Here is a 17,334-nt window from a genome sequence, read left to right on the forward strand (position 1 = left end):
AGCCTCCTGTTACTGGGAATTTGTCCAAAGACAATGATCAGGAATAGTGATAGGGAGTTCAGAGGTAAGGATGAAACAAAATTAGCTATAAGCTATAATTGAGGCAGCTAGATAATGGGCATGCAAAGTGCATTATAACCTTTCCACTCTGGAGTATGTTTGAAACCTTAAGAAAAACTTAAAAAGAAAAAAAACAACATAGTTATAAGGATGTTCACTACAGAGAAGTATTTGAAATATATAAAATCTAACCATAGGAGAAGAACTAAATACCTTCTGGTAGAAACAAGTAATTATGTAGCCATTAAAAATGCCTTCAGCCAGCCATGGTGGCACACACCTATAATCCCAGCACTCAGGAGGGTAAGGCAGGAAGACTGCCATGAGCTCAGGGCCAGCCTGGGCCACAGTGAGTTCAGTTCAGCCTGAACTATATAGCAAGACCCTATCTGCAAAAAATTAAATAAGTAAAAATAAATAAAAATAAAAACTTATCTCCAAGCAATAAAAATAATAAAGAATATTTAATGACACAGAGAAATGATCTTGATGTAATGTTAAAGAAATGCACAAAATAAAAATTAGCACAAACAATCCAATAACCATTGTGCCAAAATAGATTCTTGTACAGAGATAGATACACATAGAAAAGAACACATCAATATTTTAAGAGTGATTTTATTTCTGGGTGGGTGAAATAATGCATGATTTTTTTCCTTAGTATTTTGTTGGATCTTCCAAATTGCTAGTTACTTGTCTAATCAGACAACAAAACTAAGACACAAAAAACAGAACTCTGGCCAGGTGTGGTGGTGCAGACCTGTAATCCAAACACATGGGAGGCAAAAGCAGCAGGATCACCATGAGTTCAAAGCCCGTTTGAGCTACACAGTGACACCCTGTGTCAAAGAAAAAGAGAGAAAGGAAGGAAGGAAGGAAGGAAGGAAGGAAGGAAGGAAGGAAGAAAGAAAGAAAGAAAGAAAGAAAGAAAGAAAGAAAGAAAGAAAGAAAGAAAGAAAGAAAAAAAGAAAACAAGCAAGCAAAAAAAAAAAAAAAAACCACAAAAACAAAACAACTCTGGCAGTGGAGTCATACCTTCTTTAGCAAGCCAATGGCAATGTCAGTGTACAAGGTCCTCTCGTGGGCTTCGTCCAACATGATGGCACTAAGAATGAGAGGGATGCTCCTGTGACCACTAACACAACAACCCCACATAATCCCATCCAACAAAGGCACTCCTGGGTACTGAGCTCTCATACAGTTACCTCAAATCAAAAGGAAAGCTTAAGGGTGAAGTAATTCTTAGGCTAATAAAAATGGTGACATCAACAAATCTTGGTTTTAAAAATGACAATTTATGCTATCTTTAAAGTGCATCAAGCAGGTATGGTGGGGCACGTCTATAGTTCCAGCACTTGGGAGGTTGAGGCAGGAGGATCACTGTGAGTTTGAGGCCAGCATGGGCTACAAAGCAAGTTCAAGGCCAGCATGAACTACACAGTGAGACCCTGCCTCAAAAAGACAAAAATAAATAAATAAATAATAAAGAGCATCACCAGCCACACTGCATTCTAACAGGATCTAATAGTTGATTTTCAACAGCAGTATAATCCACAACCCCACAGAACACAACATCACAACAAATCCAAACTACCTGAAGACTGGTAAGCTATAGAAACAACCAAACAATTTAGTTGGTCACACACATGTATCAGAGAGTCAAATGGGACATCCTCTTCCAGAACGCTACAGACCTTGAGGAGCAACCTTAATATTGTATATGAAGGACAAAGGCTCACACAGAGGCAGAAAGTGAGAAATAATTATCTGGACTTTGTGCATTGCATTCAGCAAAACACTGCCCAGGTAATTCTCTGCTATGCTGTGTGACTCTGTATCACTATCTATGCTGGAATGGCACAGAGGCAAGATAAACCAGCCAAATCTATAGGCTGCTTAAATGACAGAGATTTTCATTTATTCACATTTGTCTACTTACATGTCCATTGTTTGCTGTCAGCAGGGACCATGCTATCTAATTTCTGAGAAAAACATCAAGGGTTGAAATAGCTATGGTCAACAGAAAAGTTCTGGCCAGCTGAGCAGAGATGTAAATCTCAGTAACAACTGTTTATCAATCTACTTGTGGACTTTGGAGACCTCAGGAACATTATCAAACACACTTACCTATATTTTGTTAACAATGGATCAATCATCATTTCCCTGACCAGCATTCCATCGGTAAGAAACTAAAAAATAAAATACAAAGTTTTATAAATAATTCATTTACACTGTATATTAATATTAAGATCTCTGTACTTTCCAGCAGACTAAAGTCCCTAAGGCCAGCATGATTTCCCACACTTTCTGCCATGGCCTTGCCCTACCTCTTACTTACTGTATGAAAAGTAGCCAAGTTCTTATCCTCTCTGAGTCTGACTCCTCACCCATAAGGTGAAGTAATACAAGCAGCTACTTGCATTATCATGAGCTCTGATAGTATATATAAAGTGCTTATCATAGGACCTAGCATACAGAGAGTTTAAGGAGTGTCAGTTATTATTTAGCATTAATAAATGCTTATTAAATGTTTCTGAAATATGCAGTAACAACCAGATGTTATCACCCCAAAACAAATTCAGTGTGTTAAGGCTAACGACTTTTAGTATGTTGTACCTTAGTATTTTATTTTTCTTGTTCTAAGGGATGCATTTCCACCATAGTTTGCTTAGACCTGGTGTCAGCTGCCACACACATGCATGGAAGTCAAAATTAGAACTTGCTACCAGCAACAAACCAGTTAAAAAAAGGAAAAACTTGAAGTTATAACCAACTAAAGCACAAAACTATCTCAGGAAGGAGTAAAAAAGAATCACTTGGTTATATAACCCATTGAACATTAGCTTGTTCAAATATATCTGATGATAAGGACAGTTTACTCTTCTTTAGCTGGCAAGATGCATGTCAAAAGTAACAAAGAAATTTACAAAACAAACTGCATTCTTTTACACTACATTATTCACTCTGCTGGTCTAATTATTTTAGATTTTCCCTAAATGCAAATTGAAAGGTAACTGAGATTCTAATAATCAACCTTCATCTCATCAGAGCACTCCATTTATTGTTTTATTGCATTATCGGATTAGACTTTGATTCCAGTATTGCTATAAATAATAAATGCCCTGTTGAGTTGATTACTCATTGATTACTACTGACACTATTTTAATCTTTGCAATTAAATCAAATAACACACAGATAAAATCTATTATCAGGTAAAAAATAAAGTTTTAACTATTGAAAAAAATCATTCATGAATTCTACACTGCATCAATTTATACCATTTTGTCCCTGTCCTTAAATTCTTACAGGCTGATTCTATATTTAGATAGCTATGTGATTCAGTGGAAAAAAATAAAACACACATGAGCAGGACACTTTGAATCAGATACCACTATCACCAGTGGGTGAATAAATGTAAGCAAAGCAAACCTCCCAGGCCCTCAGCCTCTTTAGAATACAAACCAAAGGCTAAATCTTACTTTTCACTTCAGTTCTAAGCTAATATTCAGGAACTGTGCAAGATTTTTGTACCTCCCGGCAGACTAAAGTCTCTGAGGGACAGCATGATTTCCCATACTTTCTACCATGGCCTCGGTATATGGGGACTGCATGCTTGTAATTCTGCCCAAATAATTTTCATCCACATTCACACAAGGAAAAGCAGCTTAAGCACCTCACCTTAATCCTTGTTGCCAGTGGGTCGGTGCAATCATCAAAACGGATGCAGTAGCCCACCTCATGGCCCAGTACTGCACCCCTTTCTTCAGCTACTCTCCCTGCAACCTTTGGGAAGAAAGATCATGCTGAAAATAGAGACACAGAAATTACTGCACAGAGTACATACTATGGAAAATCTAAAGGTCACTGGTTAAGTGGTATGTGAACACTGGAAAATGAGAGAAAAGGAGCAAATCATTACAGAACAAATATGAAAAGTTTTGGAATTCATTAGCTGACATATTGATATACTTCACTTCCCTCTACCACACTATTTGGGCAATTTATAAGAATACACAAAATAAAAAAGAAATCACAAAAAGATGTTACAAATCAAGATGAAACACTGGGTCTGGATTGTGAGGCTCAGGGGTAGAGTGCTTCTTAGTATGTACAAGGCCATGCATTCGACCCCCAGCACCACTACAAAAAAGATAAATCAAAAAGACTTAAAGAAATGAAAAAAAGTTTTGAAAAAGATATGCCAAAGTTATGTAAGATAAGCTAAGCCACAAATTCAGCTCCAAGTGTGGTGACAAAGCACAAAAGAAATGACAAGACTCACTCTGCTCCTAAAGCAAGAGCTGGCCAAACAGAGACAACTTTTCAATCTCCATGCTTTAAAACAAAGCACCTTCCACTGGATTATGAAAGCAGAATAGGAGTGATCAAATTTAATACTGAGCCAAGTTCCTTTTAAATTTGGAGGCAAAACGATAATATTCAAGAGCTGAATACTTGAAAAACAATGCTCAAAAGTGTCCCAGCTACCAAAACCCATAAAAGGGGAAATGAGGACAAGAAAACAGGTTTAGGGAGGAAAAAAAGAAAAGCAGACAAGTGGAGGAGAAGATTAATAAAGGATTCAAATTGATATAATAACATAAAAGACAAGTATGTATAGGATGATGATCACAAACTATAGATGGAATTTTACCCACCAATATGGGACAAATAAAAGTTGAGTATAGGAAAGACCAAAAGAAAAACAAATTCAAGAAAGGGCCCAGTAAGAGGATGTAGCTCAGTGGTAGAATATTTGCCCGGCATATATGAGGCCCTAGGTTCAACTCCCAGCACTGCACACACACACACAAATTCTACCTATGGGCAAGATCCCTGATCTACTCCAAGAATAAAGCCAGATGCGGTGTCTTATGCCTTCAGCTACTCTGGAGACTGAAGTAAGAGGATTATGAGTTTGAGGCCAGGAAAACTCAGGCCTGGGCAACTCAAGATTATGTTTCAAAACTAAGTAAATAAACAAACTTAAAAGTAGAAGAGCAATAATGTTCAATCACTTAGCTTAATTTACAGGAAAATAGAGTCTCACACTCACACATAAACTAACAGAAAAGCACCAAAGAGTAGCCATAATATAAGAATATATGGGCACACGCACACTACACCAAACCAAGTATCCTGCTTCAGAGAGAAGGCACCCCTAAGTTCTCTGGCAGTTTCCTGAGTTCAGAAAATAGTCGCCACAGAAGGCGTCCTGAGGCACAGCTTACTGACACAGACATGTACCAGAAGCCCCAAGGTCTGCGGTGCAGAGACTCCCTGCGCTCAGTCCTCCCAAAGCAAGGACACTCTGGGTTATCTGCTCATCACTGTTTAAGAAACTACAGAGCAGATGAGGATCAGAAGTGGCTCTACACAGTAACTAGAAATTACAGCTCTGGCAAGCCAAAAGAGAATCAATCATCAAACAGCTGACCTGTACCAAGTACTCTTTCAAAACTCCTTACGAAACCAGAAATTCATCCTACATAGCTCAACCTCTGGAGATTGTATTTCTCCATAAACAGCATTTCCCAGGACAGTTTGTCATTGGTCTAAGTTTACTCTACAGGGTGGTATATTATAAATCTTGGAAGATGGTACAAATAGAGAATGTATACAAAGAGATACCAGAGACTCTGAAGAAAAAAGCTTCTAAGAATGAAAATAAATGAGCTGATCTTCTTCACTAAAACATAATCACTTCATGAGTCTAACAGTAAAACACAAACTTGTTTATCACTATTTCATTATTTGTATACATGAGCACTAAAATGTCTTTAATTTCAAACTCCCTTAATTTCAACATTTATAATCACACAGGGTTATATACTACTAGATTGTTATTAGATTTTTTCTATTGTTTACATTCTACTCCCAATAACCTCATCAACTAAAATGAACACGTATTATCTTCTTGAGAAACCAAATAGATTGAAAGGGAGAAGGTAAAACGAAAAACAAAACCAACCACAAAATACCTACAGCATGGCAAATGCTGGGTTCTGAGCATCTCGAGCTCAGGCCATGGGTAGGAACCCTTTATGTCTATGAGCGAGGAAGCTGAAAGAAGCCTGGTGCACAGCCTGCTCTGAGTTTCAGGTGGAGGAAGGCCTAGTCCAGAACTCAAGCTTGTACTGTGTGTGGCCAGTTAAGCATGCTCATTACAACAGCCTCTCCCGGAGAGCAAGCCCTGCTTATGCAATCTGTTCTCAGGTTCTGCAATTGTTTTCAGATTTCAGTCTTCACATAAAATATTTTCTGAGACAACATTTCAAATGTGACAAGTCCTATTAATATGACACGCTTAATTTATACACTCTTTGTTCTTTTCAAGAGAAAACTTGTGGTTGCATGGAAGTTTTCCACAACTACAAATTTGGAGCTAAAATGTAAACTGTTGAAGAGACTGGATTCCAAACCACAAACAGAAAAATGCTTTTTAGTCAACTGAGTCATAAAAGCTTAACTATTGCCATTGCAATACAGTTTCCAAACTATTAGCCCCTTTTTAACTCTCTCTCACACATACATACTACCTGTAAAATGTTTATCAACCTTTTCTAACTGCAAGATCATAAGACAATGGACTTTGCAGAAATTCCATTACAAAAAAGTAAATTCTATACAAAGCAAAAATAACTTGAGGAAATAGAATTAACTGCTTGTCCAGGTAAAAATGACCAAACAAAGTATCTTCCTCAGTCTCTCCAATCTCAAAACTAATAAAAAGCAACAAAACCTCCATCCTTAATGGAAGGACAGCCACAAGCCCACATAGTAAACCAGGAAGTACAAATGCCACTGTGAGATCTAAATTCAGAAGAAAGGAGGCCCAGGCCACCTCACAACCGCAGACTGCTGGTTAAAGTATCACCTCTAAAAGGTGAGGCCAATAATCCTATTAGAAGAAGTGACAGAGTTCAATGCCAGGAGACACAGGAAGTGTCACAGGGGAGCTGTCACTGATAGAGAAGAATGTCAGGAGAAAGCAGTAAAGAAACAGAGGCAAATGGCAGGCAGAATACAAGTATCAAATCCACAAACACAGAACCCTAAGAATTTTATCTTGAGCCACAAAGACTGCTCAAGTCACCAAGGAGTGCGTCACCAGATCCTTATCTTCACCCTTACTCCAAACCAGGAAAGAGCATCAAAGAGAAAGCATGCCCCAGCTAAACCAAGTGTCTCACAGCTCTGTGACAGCCAGCAGCCTCCTTCAGCCTAACACAAAAGTACTAACATAACACCAGCACACGAAAGTTGACCAAAAAGGAAGAAACACGAGGAAATAATATGAGCAAAATAGCAATTTAAAATGAAAATGTAAAAGCGTTACTGGAAGCATACAGCTATGGAAACTGGGTTTCAAAGAAATCCCAAGCTGATGCTAAAAAGAACTTAAGGAATAGACAAAGAAGAGTCAAGGAGGAACAAGGGCTACACGAACAGGCCAGAAGCCAGTCTGGGAAAGTCCTGCAGAACTTACCACTTGAACATGAAAGAAACTAGAAAGGTTTTCCCAAATTTGAAAACACCTCAAATTTACACAGTGCTACAAGTAAGTTACAAAGTAAAGAACTTTACCACCATCAATAACAAAAAGCAAAGGTTAACTGACCATCTTAGAAGAAAGACTAAAATGTTGCTCTCTTCTCCCTAGGAAAATTGCTCTACTGTCTAGGAAAATAATAGAACACCACTGCTCCATAAGGAAGCTGTCAATGGAACGCAGTCAAGAATTGTGGGAAGAGTTTATCGAAATGTGTCTATCAGATAATTGATATTTTTAAAAATGATGTTATTTTTTATGTATTTTTTTGTGTTTGTGGCATTATCAGCTTTTAAAACTATAATATGATATAGTATCTTCTTTCACTCTATTTGCTTCTCTGTTTACTGAAAACAAGGGAGGAATAGTACAGCAGCAGAGATTTACCTAACATGGTCAAAACCTGAATTAGATACCCAGCTGTGCAAAAGAAACAAAGAAAGGACAGAGGGAGAGAAGAAGGGAATGGAATGGGGGGGGGGGAGGAATAAAGAAAAAAGAGAGGAGGAAGACAAAAGAGATGGAAAGCAGGAAGAAGAAATTCAAAGTGCCAGAAATTCACAAACATAGTGAATAGTGGATAAGCCTGAAAAAATATCACAAAGAGAACTGGAGAGGAGCAGATGATTCCAGCCAGAGATGGTTATCAATACTAAAAGCAGACAAAAGATATCTAACATGCACTTATTTGATGCTCACAAAAGAGAATAAAACAGAGGGCTGGGGATTTAGCTCAGCGGCATAAGCACCTGCCTTGTAAGCAGGCGGTCGTGAGTTCGATCCCTGGTACCGATGAAAAAGACCAAAAAAAAAAAAAAAAAAGAGAGAGAATAAAACAACTGGAATAGAAAGGTATGCCAAGATATAACAAAGAAAACTTGTCTGACATAGATTTGATCCAGAAGATAAGAACTTTTCTATATTTAAGAAATACTAGGCATCCCATTCTGGACTCCCCATCTCTCAAGAGCTTTTCCTGTTCTCTATTCCTTTTCCTCAATAAATTTTACTACTCAAAAAAAAACAACCACCTTATTGGCTGGGGAGGCGGGGGAGAAGGTTGTTCATTAAAAGATTCTGTCAGAAAAAAAAAATACTATGACAGCCTGGTGATACCTTTAGTACCAACACTTGGGAGCCTGAAGCAGGAAGACTGCCGTGAGTTCAAGGCTATCCTGCACTACACAAAGCAAGACGCTGTTTAAAAAGGAAAAGAAAAAAAAGAAAAGAACAAAAAGAAATACTATGACTGCACAAGTAACACAAGACATATCCTGATGAAAAAAGTACTGCAGGAGTTTATGTAAAAAAAAAAAAAAAGCCAGAAGGTAGGAGGAAAACCCTGCTAAAACAGTGATTCTTAATGCCAAGGGCCATGAAACAATCTGAAGTTCCCAGGGAAAGAGAGTATGAATCAAAATTTTATATCATGATCACAAGTATTCTCAGGCATATAAAAATAAATTAATGAACAAAAAAATTCAGCCAATCAAGAAATAAAAAATAAATAATTCAGAGTTAGCAAAAACATGAAAAACAGAGAGGAGCATTTAATCCATTTAAAATAAGTAAATAAACTGGGCATAGTGGTGCATGCCTGTGATCCCAGCACTCCAAAGGCTGAAGTAGGAGGATCATTGCAAGTTCAAGACCGGCCTGGGCTACAAAGTGAGTTCAAGGCCAACCTGAACTGCATAGTGAGACCCTGTCTCAAAAAGACCAAAATAAATAAATACTTAATTTAATAAGTAATATTATGTAAAATAAGTAAAACTCTGTCTTATTTTTCTCTTACTAAGACAAAAATTAAGGGAGGAAATACCGAAACTAAAAGAGGGAAAATTTATTTAGCTCACAGTTTGTGGAGGTTTTAGTCCATAATTGGCTGGCTCCCAGGCAGGGTGGCACATGGCAGAAGGGCAACAACAGATCATGGCCATGGAAGACAGCAAAAACAACAAGAACCAAAAAGAGGAGCCCCTTTCAGCTCCCTTTATTTTATTCAGACTGCTGGGACTAGGATAGTGCCAGTCTAATCAGTGGACTGATCCAGTAATCCACCCACCCGTAATTCCAACACCCTTAATCCTAGCATTCAACCATGAATCAGTCACAAACTCTAAAATCAGATACCTCAAAAAAAACCCCACCTAAACGTGCATGAGGTTTTGCAAGGGGACATCTAGACACAAACCATAACAATCTTGAAGTGAAAATGACAGTACTGTATGTTAACAAATGGGAGGAAGAAAGGTGGAAAGAATATGTTAGCCTGATGTGATGTCACACACTCGTAATCTCAACATAGAAAGTTAAGGCAGGAGGACTGCTACAAGTTCAAGGCCAGTCTGGATTACACAGTGAGTTCAAGGCCAGTCTGAACTGCATAGTGACATCAAATTTCAAAAAAAAGAATATGTATAATAATTTCCTCTTCTTTCATAACTAAAAACTCTAACATGCTAGAAAAATAAGTATCATTTTTAAAGTTTTTAATCTTTTCAAGCTTTAATAAATTCTCTTGTGGTGAATAAGTATTTTTCCAAATTTATTAACTGTTCTTATTTCATTTCAGTTTCTTCTTTTGCTAAACATAAAGAAATCTATGGTTATGATCCCATTTTCATAAAATTCTTCTATCCAACCAAACACTCATCTTTATCTTCAAGAGAAGTCTGGAATGGTGCTCACAATGTTTTTGCTGGATGAGATGGTTGTCACTGTTGTTACTGTTACTGCTGTACTGTTTGTGGTCTGGGAATCAAACCCAGTTCCTCACAGATGCTAAGCAAACCCTGTACCACTGAATTACCATACCCAATCCTTGCTTTGTTGGTTTTTTAAAATTGCTTGTTTTGTTTTTACTTCCTTAGCACTTTATCACTTAAAATGCTCATAATGTACACATACCAATTTTACAAGAATATTCAAATCATAGCTCTTTTTAAACTGAAGAACTAAATTGTAAAGCAGCATTTTTGGTTCATTTGAATCTTTCAGGAAACAAAAAAAAAGTAAGTCAGGGAAATAAAAGATTTCAGAGAGCAATCACTTCAAAACAAAAAGAAACTCACTGTCACAGCAGCCACTCTGCGAGGCTGGGTCACTCCGACCACTCTTCCTTCAGCTGTCCAGCCAGCTTCTGCCAGGTACTGCAAGCAGAATCACTCGTGAATATACCTCCGACAGCACCTCGCCCAAGATGAGCCTGTATTGTCTTAAAATCACTGAGCAAGGAAACGATAGTGTTCTTGTTTCAGTGAACGTTGAAAATTATTTTACAGATGACAGATATTAAGTTTGATAATATTAGGTACTATGCTTCAGCTCAATTCAAAGCTGATCAACAGAAAAACCAGATTCAACATTCAGACTCCCCAGACCACAAAATTTCCACGTACTGTACTACAGAGGCTTTGAAGAATAAAAAACAAAACTATCCATAGAACACTCAGAACAGTCTGCAGAACAAAGAGTCTTAAACACAAGAGATGATGGCTCAATATAAATATCAAATATACAGTACACTAAAGTCAAACAAAAATAACAATTTGCAATTATACACAAATATATGCCATTACATTTATACAGAAATTTTATTTAGTTAAATGTATTTATCTGATTTATGTAGGTACTCGTTTAATTATAAGGATAATACCCTATAAGGATAACAGTCAGAATTAAATATTTTTATGATATCTAATTATTTTACATGAATATATATTACTTCTATAATAAAAACTTTAAAACTACTGATGATGTATACGTTCACTGATTCAAAAGAAATAAAGGCAAGCTATATAATACAGAAATTAATGAGGACAGAGGGCTACAGGGCTGAATGGGAAAGGACAGAGACAAAGGGAAATGGAAACAGTAACCGGAATGAAACAGCAGCGATGGCCCGAAGAGAGCATCTTGTGTGGCTCTGCCTTTCCGAACCACAGTCATATTTCACGTACCTTCAAATACCCATAAAGTACTGTAAATAAATAATCATTATACAAGACTTTTGCTTTATTTTAAAGAAAAAAAAACCAACACAGGTGATACAGAATTTCAAAACAAGATAATAGGAAATTAATAGTGGTTATTATATTGCATACTTTTGTCTTCAAAAGCATTTCTCAGATTAGCAGATTAGGCATGAAAACCTGATCAAACAATATAAGCACCAATTGCTCCTTTCAGTGAATAGAATTAGTAGAGCCGGCTAGCAATATATATTTTCTAGAAAAATTGAAAAACATACAGCAATGTGTTTCTAGAAAAATTGAAACCATTTTTCTAGAAAAATTGAAAGCCATGCAGCAGTGTTTCAATTTTTCTAGAAAAATAGCCAGAAGGAGAATAGCTGCGTTAAATAGGACCTCTATTCCTACCATTGATTTAAACGTCCCACCAACAGTGTGGAAGCATTCCTTTTCCCCCACAGCCCTACCAGCAATTGTAATTGGGTGATTTTTTGATGATAGCCATTCTTTCTGGAATGCGATGGAATTTCAGTGTTGTTTTATTTGAATTTCTCAAGTGACCAGTGATGCTGAACATTTTTTTTTTCATGTATTTATTTGCCATTTGTATTTCTTCATCTGAGAAGTGTATGTTCATCTCAAATGCTCTTTTTTAGATTGGGTCTTTGAATGTGAGGGGCCCGATTTTTTTTTAATTCTTTATATGCTTTAGATAGAAGTCGTTTTGTCTGAGGGATAGTTGGCTACATTTTCTTTGCAATTCATGGGTTTTTTTTTTTTTTTCACTCTGTTGATGATTTTTTTTTTTTTTTGAAGTGCAAAAGCTTTTCAATAAGATGAGATTCTAGTTGTTGATTCTTTGAAGTATTTTCCATGCAGTTTGGTTTTTGGTCATGAACTCTGCCTAACTCTGTCTTCAAGATTTCTACCTATTTTCACTTCCAGTAGAATCAGCATTTGTTTTAATATTGAGATCTCTGATCCATTTTGACTTTGTTTTAGTACATGGTGATAGGTATGTGTCTAGTTTAAGTCTTTGGCATATTGAAAGCTAGTCTTCCCAGCACCCTTTATTAAAGAGACTATTCTTCCAGTGAACATGTTTGGCCACCTTGTCAAAAGTGGCTGAGTGTGTTTGTAGCTGTGTCTGCATCTTCTAATCTGTTCCATTGATCCTCAGGTCTGTTTTTTTGTCAGTATCATGCTGATTTTATCGCTGTAGCTTCATAGTGTAATTTTAATCAGGCATTATGATGCCTCCTGACTTGCCTTTGTTGCCCACGATTGCCTTTGCTATTCTAGGTTTCTTCTGTTTCCAAATGAATTTTAAGAGTATTTTCTCTACATCTGAGAGGTATGTTAATGGTATTTTGATTGGGATTGCGTTAAATCTGTATAACAGTATTGGGAGTATGACCATTTTCACAATATTGGTTCTTCCTAGCCAAGAACAAGGACAGCAATGTCTCCTCTGGTTCTGGATGAATTTTAGGAGTGTTTTCTCTAGACACACGAGATATGATAATGATATTTTGATCAAGATTGCATTACATCTGTGTAATAGTTTTGGGAGTATGGCCATTTTGTACTAGATTTTAACCCATAGAAAAAAGAAATATTCTTGAACCATGCTGAAAAGAAAGAAAATAATTAAGTAAGTTAGTTCTCAGAGAAGATTCTGTTTCCCTCAGGACGTGGGGGGAACTATAAAGAAATACAAACTCTAACAAATGACCCTTTATGTATTAGTAATATGACTCACAAAGGGTGGAGAAGGACTATGCCAAGTAACTAGGGAAAACAGTATCTCCACTAGATGTGAAAGGGCTAAAGACAAATCAAAGTGTAGTAAATATTAGTTATTGCTTTTATTTGTTTTTGTAGGCCTGGGGCTCAAATGTAGGGTCTTGCACATGCTAAGCAAGTACCCTACCACTGAGCTACATCACCAGCCCTAAATGCTGTAGTGTATCTTGGTAAATACTCAAACAGGGATGTAAGTCAACAATTTTCTTATGTGTTACTAGAAATTGACCAATACACAATATAAATAAATTGTAGCTTATAAAAAATGAGCATTTTGCTGTTTAGAAAGTTACAAATAAGGAAGACTAAAACGAACCCTGCAGTGTTAGACTGTAATCAACATAAATTCACTGCTTAATATATATAAATCAAAATAAATAAGTGCTTTTATATGTATAGGTTATTAACATTCCTTTACATTTCCTAAATCTATCCACTAAGATTCTCAGTTGCAATGAGCACCCTACCATCCAGATCTTGATTTTTAAACAAATTTTTAAACAAAATTTTAAGCAAATTTTTCAATAAAAAGAATCAGAGGCCAGAAATTTAGCTCAGTGGCATAAATGCCTGCCTGGTAAGTGCAAGGTCATGAGTTCGATTCCCAGTACAAAAAAAAAAAAAAAAAAATCAGGGCTTATATCTGGAAACTATAAGGTAAGCCATGTCTTATAGTACTAAGAAGTAAGGAAGTGGTCAAAAAAGAATGGCAGCTTTCAGAAGGAAAATATGAGACAAACTGAAGGCCAAAGATGAAACATTTTGAGCAACACAATAATCACTGTACAAATTTTAACCCATAGGAAAAAATATTCATACTGATATATATATATATATACATACATACAAGCATACATAATTAGAAGAGAAGGAACAGTTTTTTCTTAAAGATTCCATTCATAAAGGTAGAGGTAAAGACCAAAAAAAGATGGTCATCACTAATGTGACAGGTAAGACTCACTAGGAGACACTAAAATTAGCAGACAGAAGTTTACAGGAAAACAGAGTACCTACATTCTAAAATTACCTCACCCAAGATATGCATCAACTACAAAGGGTAAAACAATAGCTCTATAGGTGAACTCAAGCCCCTTAACCAAGTGATTAAGGCTAACCATCCCCAATGGCAAGACCAATCAATATCCCAATCCCTTGACATGATATGCTAAGGATACAATACCATTTCTATGGTGTTTTCACCAAAAATTCGTAAGTTCTTCTAATCATGAATAAATATGGCAGAAACTCAAACTGAAAGACATTTAAAAAACAAATGCCTTGTATACTTTAAAAGCACCAAAGTCATAAATGATGAAGAGAAACTCTCACAGAGTTGGGAGAAATAACAAGTAAGTGTAGGCTGGTCCGATAGCAGTGGGTTATCAAAACTTATTAACATTAGTGTCACTAAAGTTGGTATACCACCCCCCACACTGCTAAATTTGACTGGCTTAAAAAAAAAAAAAAACAAGTAAGTGTAATGTAGGATCCTAGAACTAAAAAAAGTAATTAGACTTAAATAACATTTGTATTCTAATTACCAGTATTGTATCAATGTTAATATCCTCCCTTTGAATATAGAACTAAAAGTAATATAAGGAGTATAAGAAAATTCTACGGATTATTTTGTGTAACTTTTCAGACTGAAATTAAAGCTTAAGGAATAACTGTAAGAAACAGATTGTTGTATATACATATTACTGTAATAATTCTCTCATATTAATTTGACACACAAAAGATACTACCAATCACCCAATCAACATGTATACAAAAACAAAACTGTAAGAATAATAGCTAAGATTCACTGAGTACCTTACTTACTGCCAGGAACTATGCTGAGTGCCTTACATGCATTCCTCCATGTAACCCTCACAACAAATCACAGAGAAAATGACGGCATCGTCAACATACACAGATAAGGGAACAAAGAGATCACGGAACTCGTCCAAGGAAGCAGATTAAAATCTAAGAGTCAGAAATAAAACTCAACAAACCAAAGCCCTGACACATAACCAGGATACAGTTCTACCATTCAAATTCAAACAAACACACACAGAACTCTGCTCTTAGTAATAGCGTTAAATGAAAGAAACAATTTCCATAAAAACAAACATCCTGTCCAAGAAGCCAGTCATCTCAATAGACCATATGGTTCATCAGACTGCTGCACATGCTTATGATTGATTTGATGAGGAAACTGAACGGTACTGCAAGAGCAACTGCAGCGCTGACACCAAGAAGCAGGGGGCATCATGGAGGGAGATCATGGAACTGGAAACTGAATCCCATTTCACTTCTCCATGCTGTAACAGAATGGTCAAATCTGGTCTTCCAGTTACAGAATGGGGTTGAGAACACATCCACCAAGAACAGTACTAATAAAAATTGGTTAAGAAGAGTTTGTTAGCCAGGCTGATGGTGCGACTGTAATCCCAACTACCCAGTGAGGCAGGAGAATCATTATTTTGCGTCCAGCCCCAACAACTTAGTGAGACCCTGTCTCAAAATTTAAAAAAAAAAAAATTTTAAAGTTTTGGGAATTTAGTTCAGTGGTACAGTGCTTGCCTAGCATGTACAAGGCCGTAAATTTAATCTCCAGTATGGGGGAAAAATGTTTCCATGATATCACCTAAGTTCCAGATATACTTTGTGAAATTTCATAAGAAAACCCAGTATGGTGATGAACACGTGTAATCCCAGCATTCAAAATGCTGAGGTAGGAGGCTAAGGTAGAAGGATCACTTTGAGTTCAAGGCCAGCCTTGGCAATATAGTGAGTTCAAGGCCAGCTGAGACTACAAAGTGAGACTCTGCCTCAAAAACACAGACAGACAAAAGACACACACACACACACACACACACACACACCCCCAAAAGACTTTGATGCTCCAGTATGCAGTACTTTTCCAAGGAAAGATACTATATAAATCTAGCAAAACTGTTTATTGAAAATTCTATTTCATTTACCTTCAGTTCCTCAGCCTTTCCCATATTTCTAACCTATAATTCAAACTTAGGTTCACAATAAGCTGGAAACAGTGACTGTCTCAGATAAAGGTGGTTAGGGGGAAAGAGAAAAGCTCTTCACAGAATGAGTGGCAGATACCTAACCAATAAAATAATCTGTCACAATCACATTTTTACCAGCACATAATTTCTCCATTTATTCTTTTGTACCTTTCACCTCACCCTAGTACACAAGACTGAGCTCAGGGCCTTCACAGTGAGCTATATTCCTTGCCCTATTTTTAAAAAAAAATTTTTAGACTGAGTCCTGCTAAAGTGCTTAGACTGAACTCAAACCTGCAACCCTCCTACTTCAGCCTCACAAGTTCGGGGATTACAGGTGCATGCCACTGTACCCAGCAAGACTTTTGTACTTTTTGAATTTTTGTACCACATTAATACATTCTTTAAAATAACTAAATTCATATACACATGGACTTAGAACCAGCAACCCCACAGCTATATTTATTCTATAATTAGGTCTGTAAGAGCCAGATGTGGTAGAGCACAGCTATAATCCCAGCTATTCGGGAGGCTAAAGAAGCAAGATTGAATGTTCTAGGCCAGCCTGGATAATTTGTGAGACCCTGCCTCAAAATAAAAATATTTATTCTTTTTATTTTAAAAAGCATAAAACAGAATAAAACCAACCAAAACACACCAGTGTAAGAGATACAGGACTTCAAAACATTACCAAATCACCAAGTTACAATAATGCCATTAGATATCTTCAAAATAGCTACAGATAACTTCAGACATAGTAAAAATCAAACAGAACAGGATAGAATAAAAACAAAAAATGAATGCAATAAAGGACTTACAAGCCAATAGTAAATTCACAATTGCTACCATAATATATCTTGCTATCTTTGAAACAGCTGTTCCTGCCATCAAACAAAACAAAAGAGAATAAAACCCAACCCAGCCAAACAATGGA

The 17,334-nt window shown here is 36.6% G+C and overlaps 1 protein-coding gene across 2 annotated transcripts in view; it reads right to left on the reverse strand.

The window, feature by feature from the left end:
- Dhx35 (DEAH-box helicase 35) overlaps positions 1-17,334 on the reverse strand; it is an 83,889-nt gene that overhangs the window by 52,031 nt on the left and 14,524 nt on the right. For both annotated transcript variants that reach the window (XM_003467755.5, XM_063248352.1), the window contains exons 4-7: positions 10,687-10,764; positions 3,739-3,843; positions 2,188-2,249; positions 1,096-1,165 (exon numbers count right to left, since the gene is read on the reverse strand). In XM_003467755.5, coding sequence (XP_003467803.1) covers positions 1,096-1,165; positions 2,188-2,249; positions 3,739-3,843; positions 10,687-10,764 — 315 coding nt within the window. The remainder of the gene's footprint in view (positions 1-1,095; positions 1,166-2,187; positions 2,250-3,738; positions 3,844-10,686; positions 10,765-17,334) is intronic.

This window comes from Cavia porcellus, unplaced genomic scaffold (assembly GCF_034190915.1).
Source record: "Cavia porcellus strain 051 isolate PalLab524CR breed Dunkin Hartley unplaced genomic scaffold, mCavPor4.1 scaffold_5, whole genome shotgun sequence".
Lineage (NCBI taxonomy): Eukaryota > Metazoa > Chordata > Mammalia > Rodentia > Caviidae > Cavia > Cavia porcellus.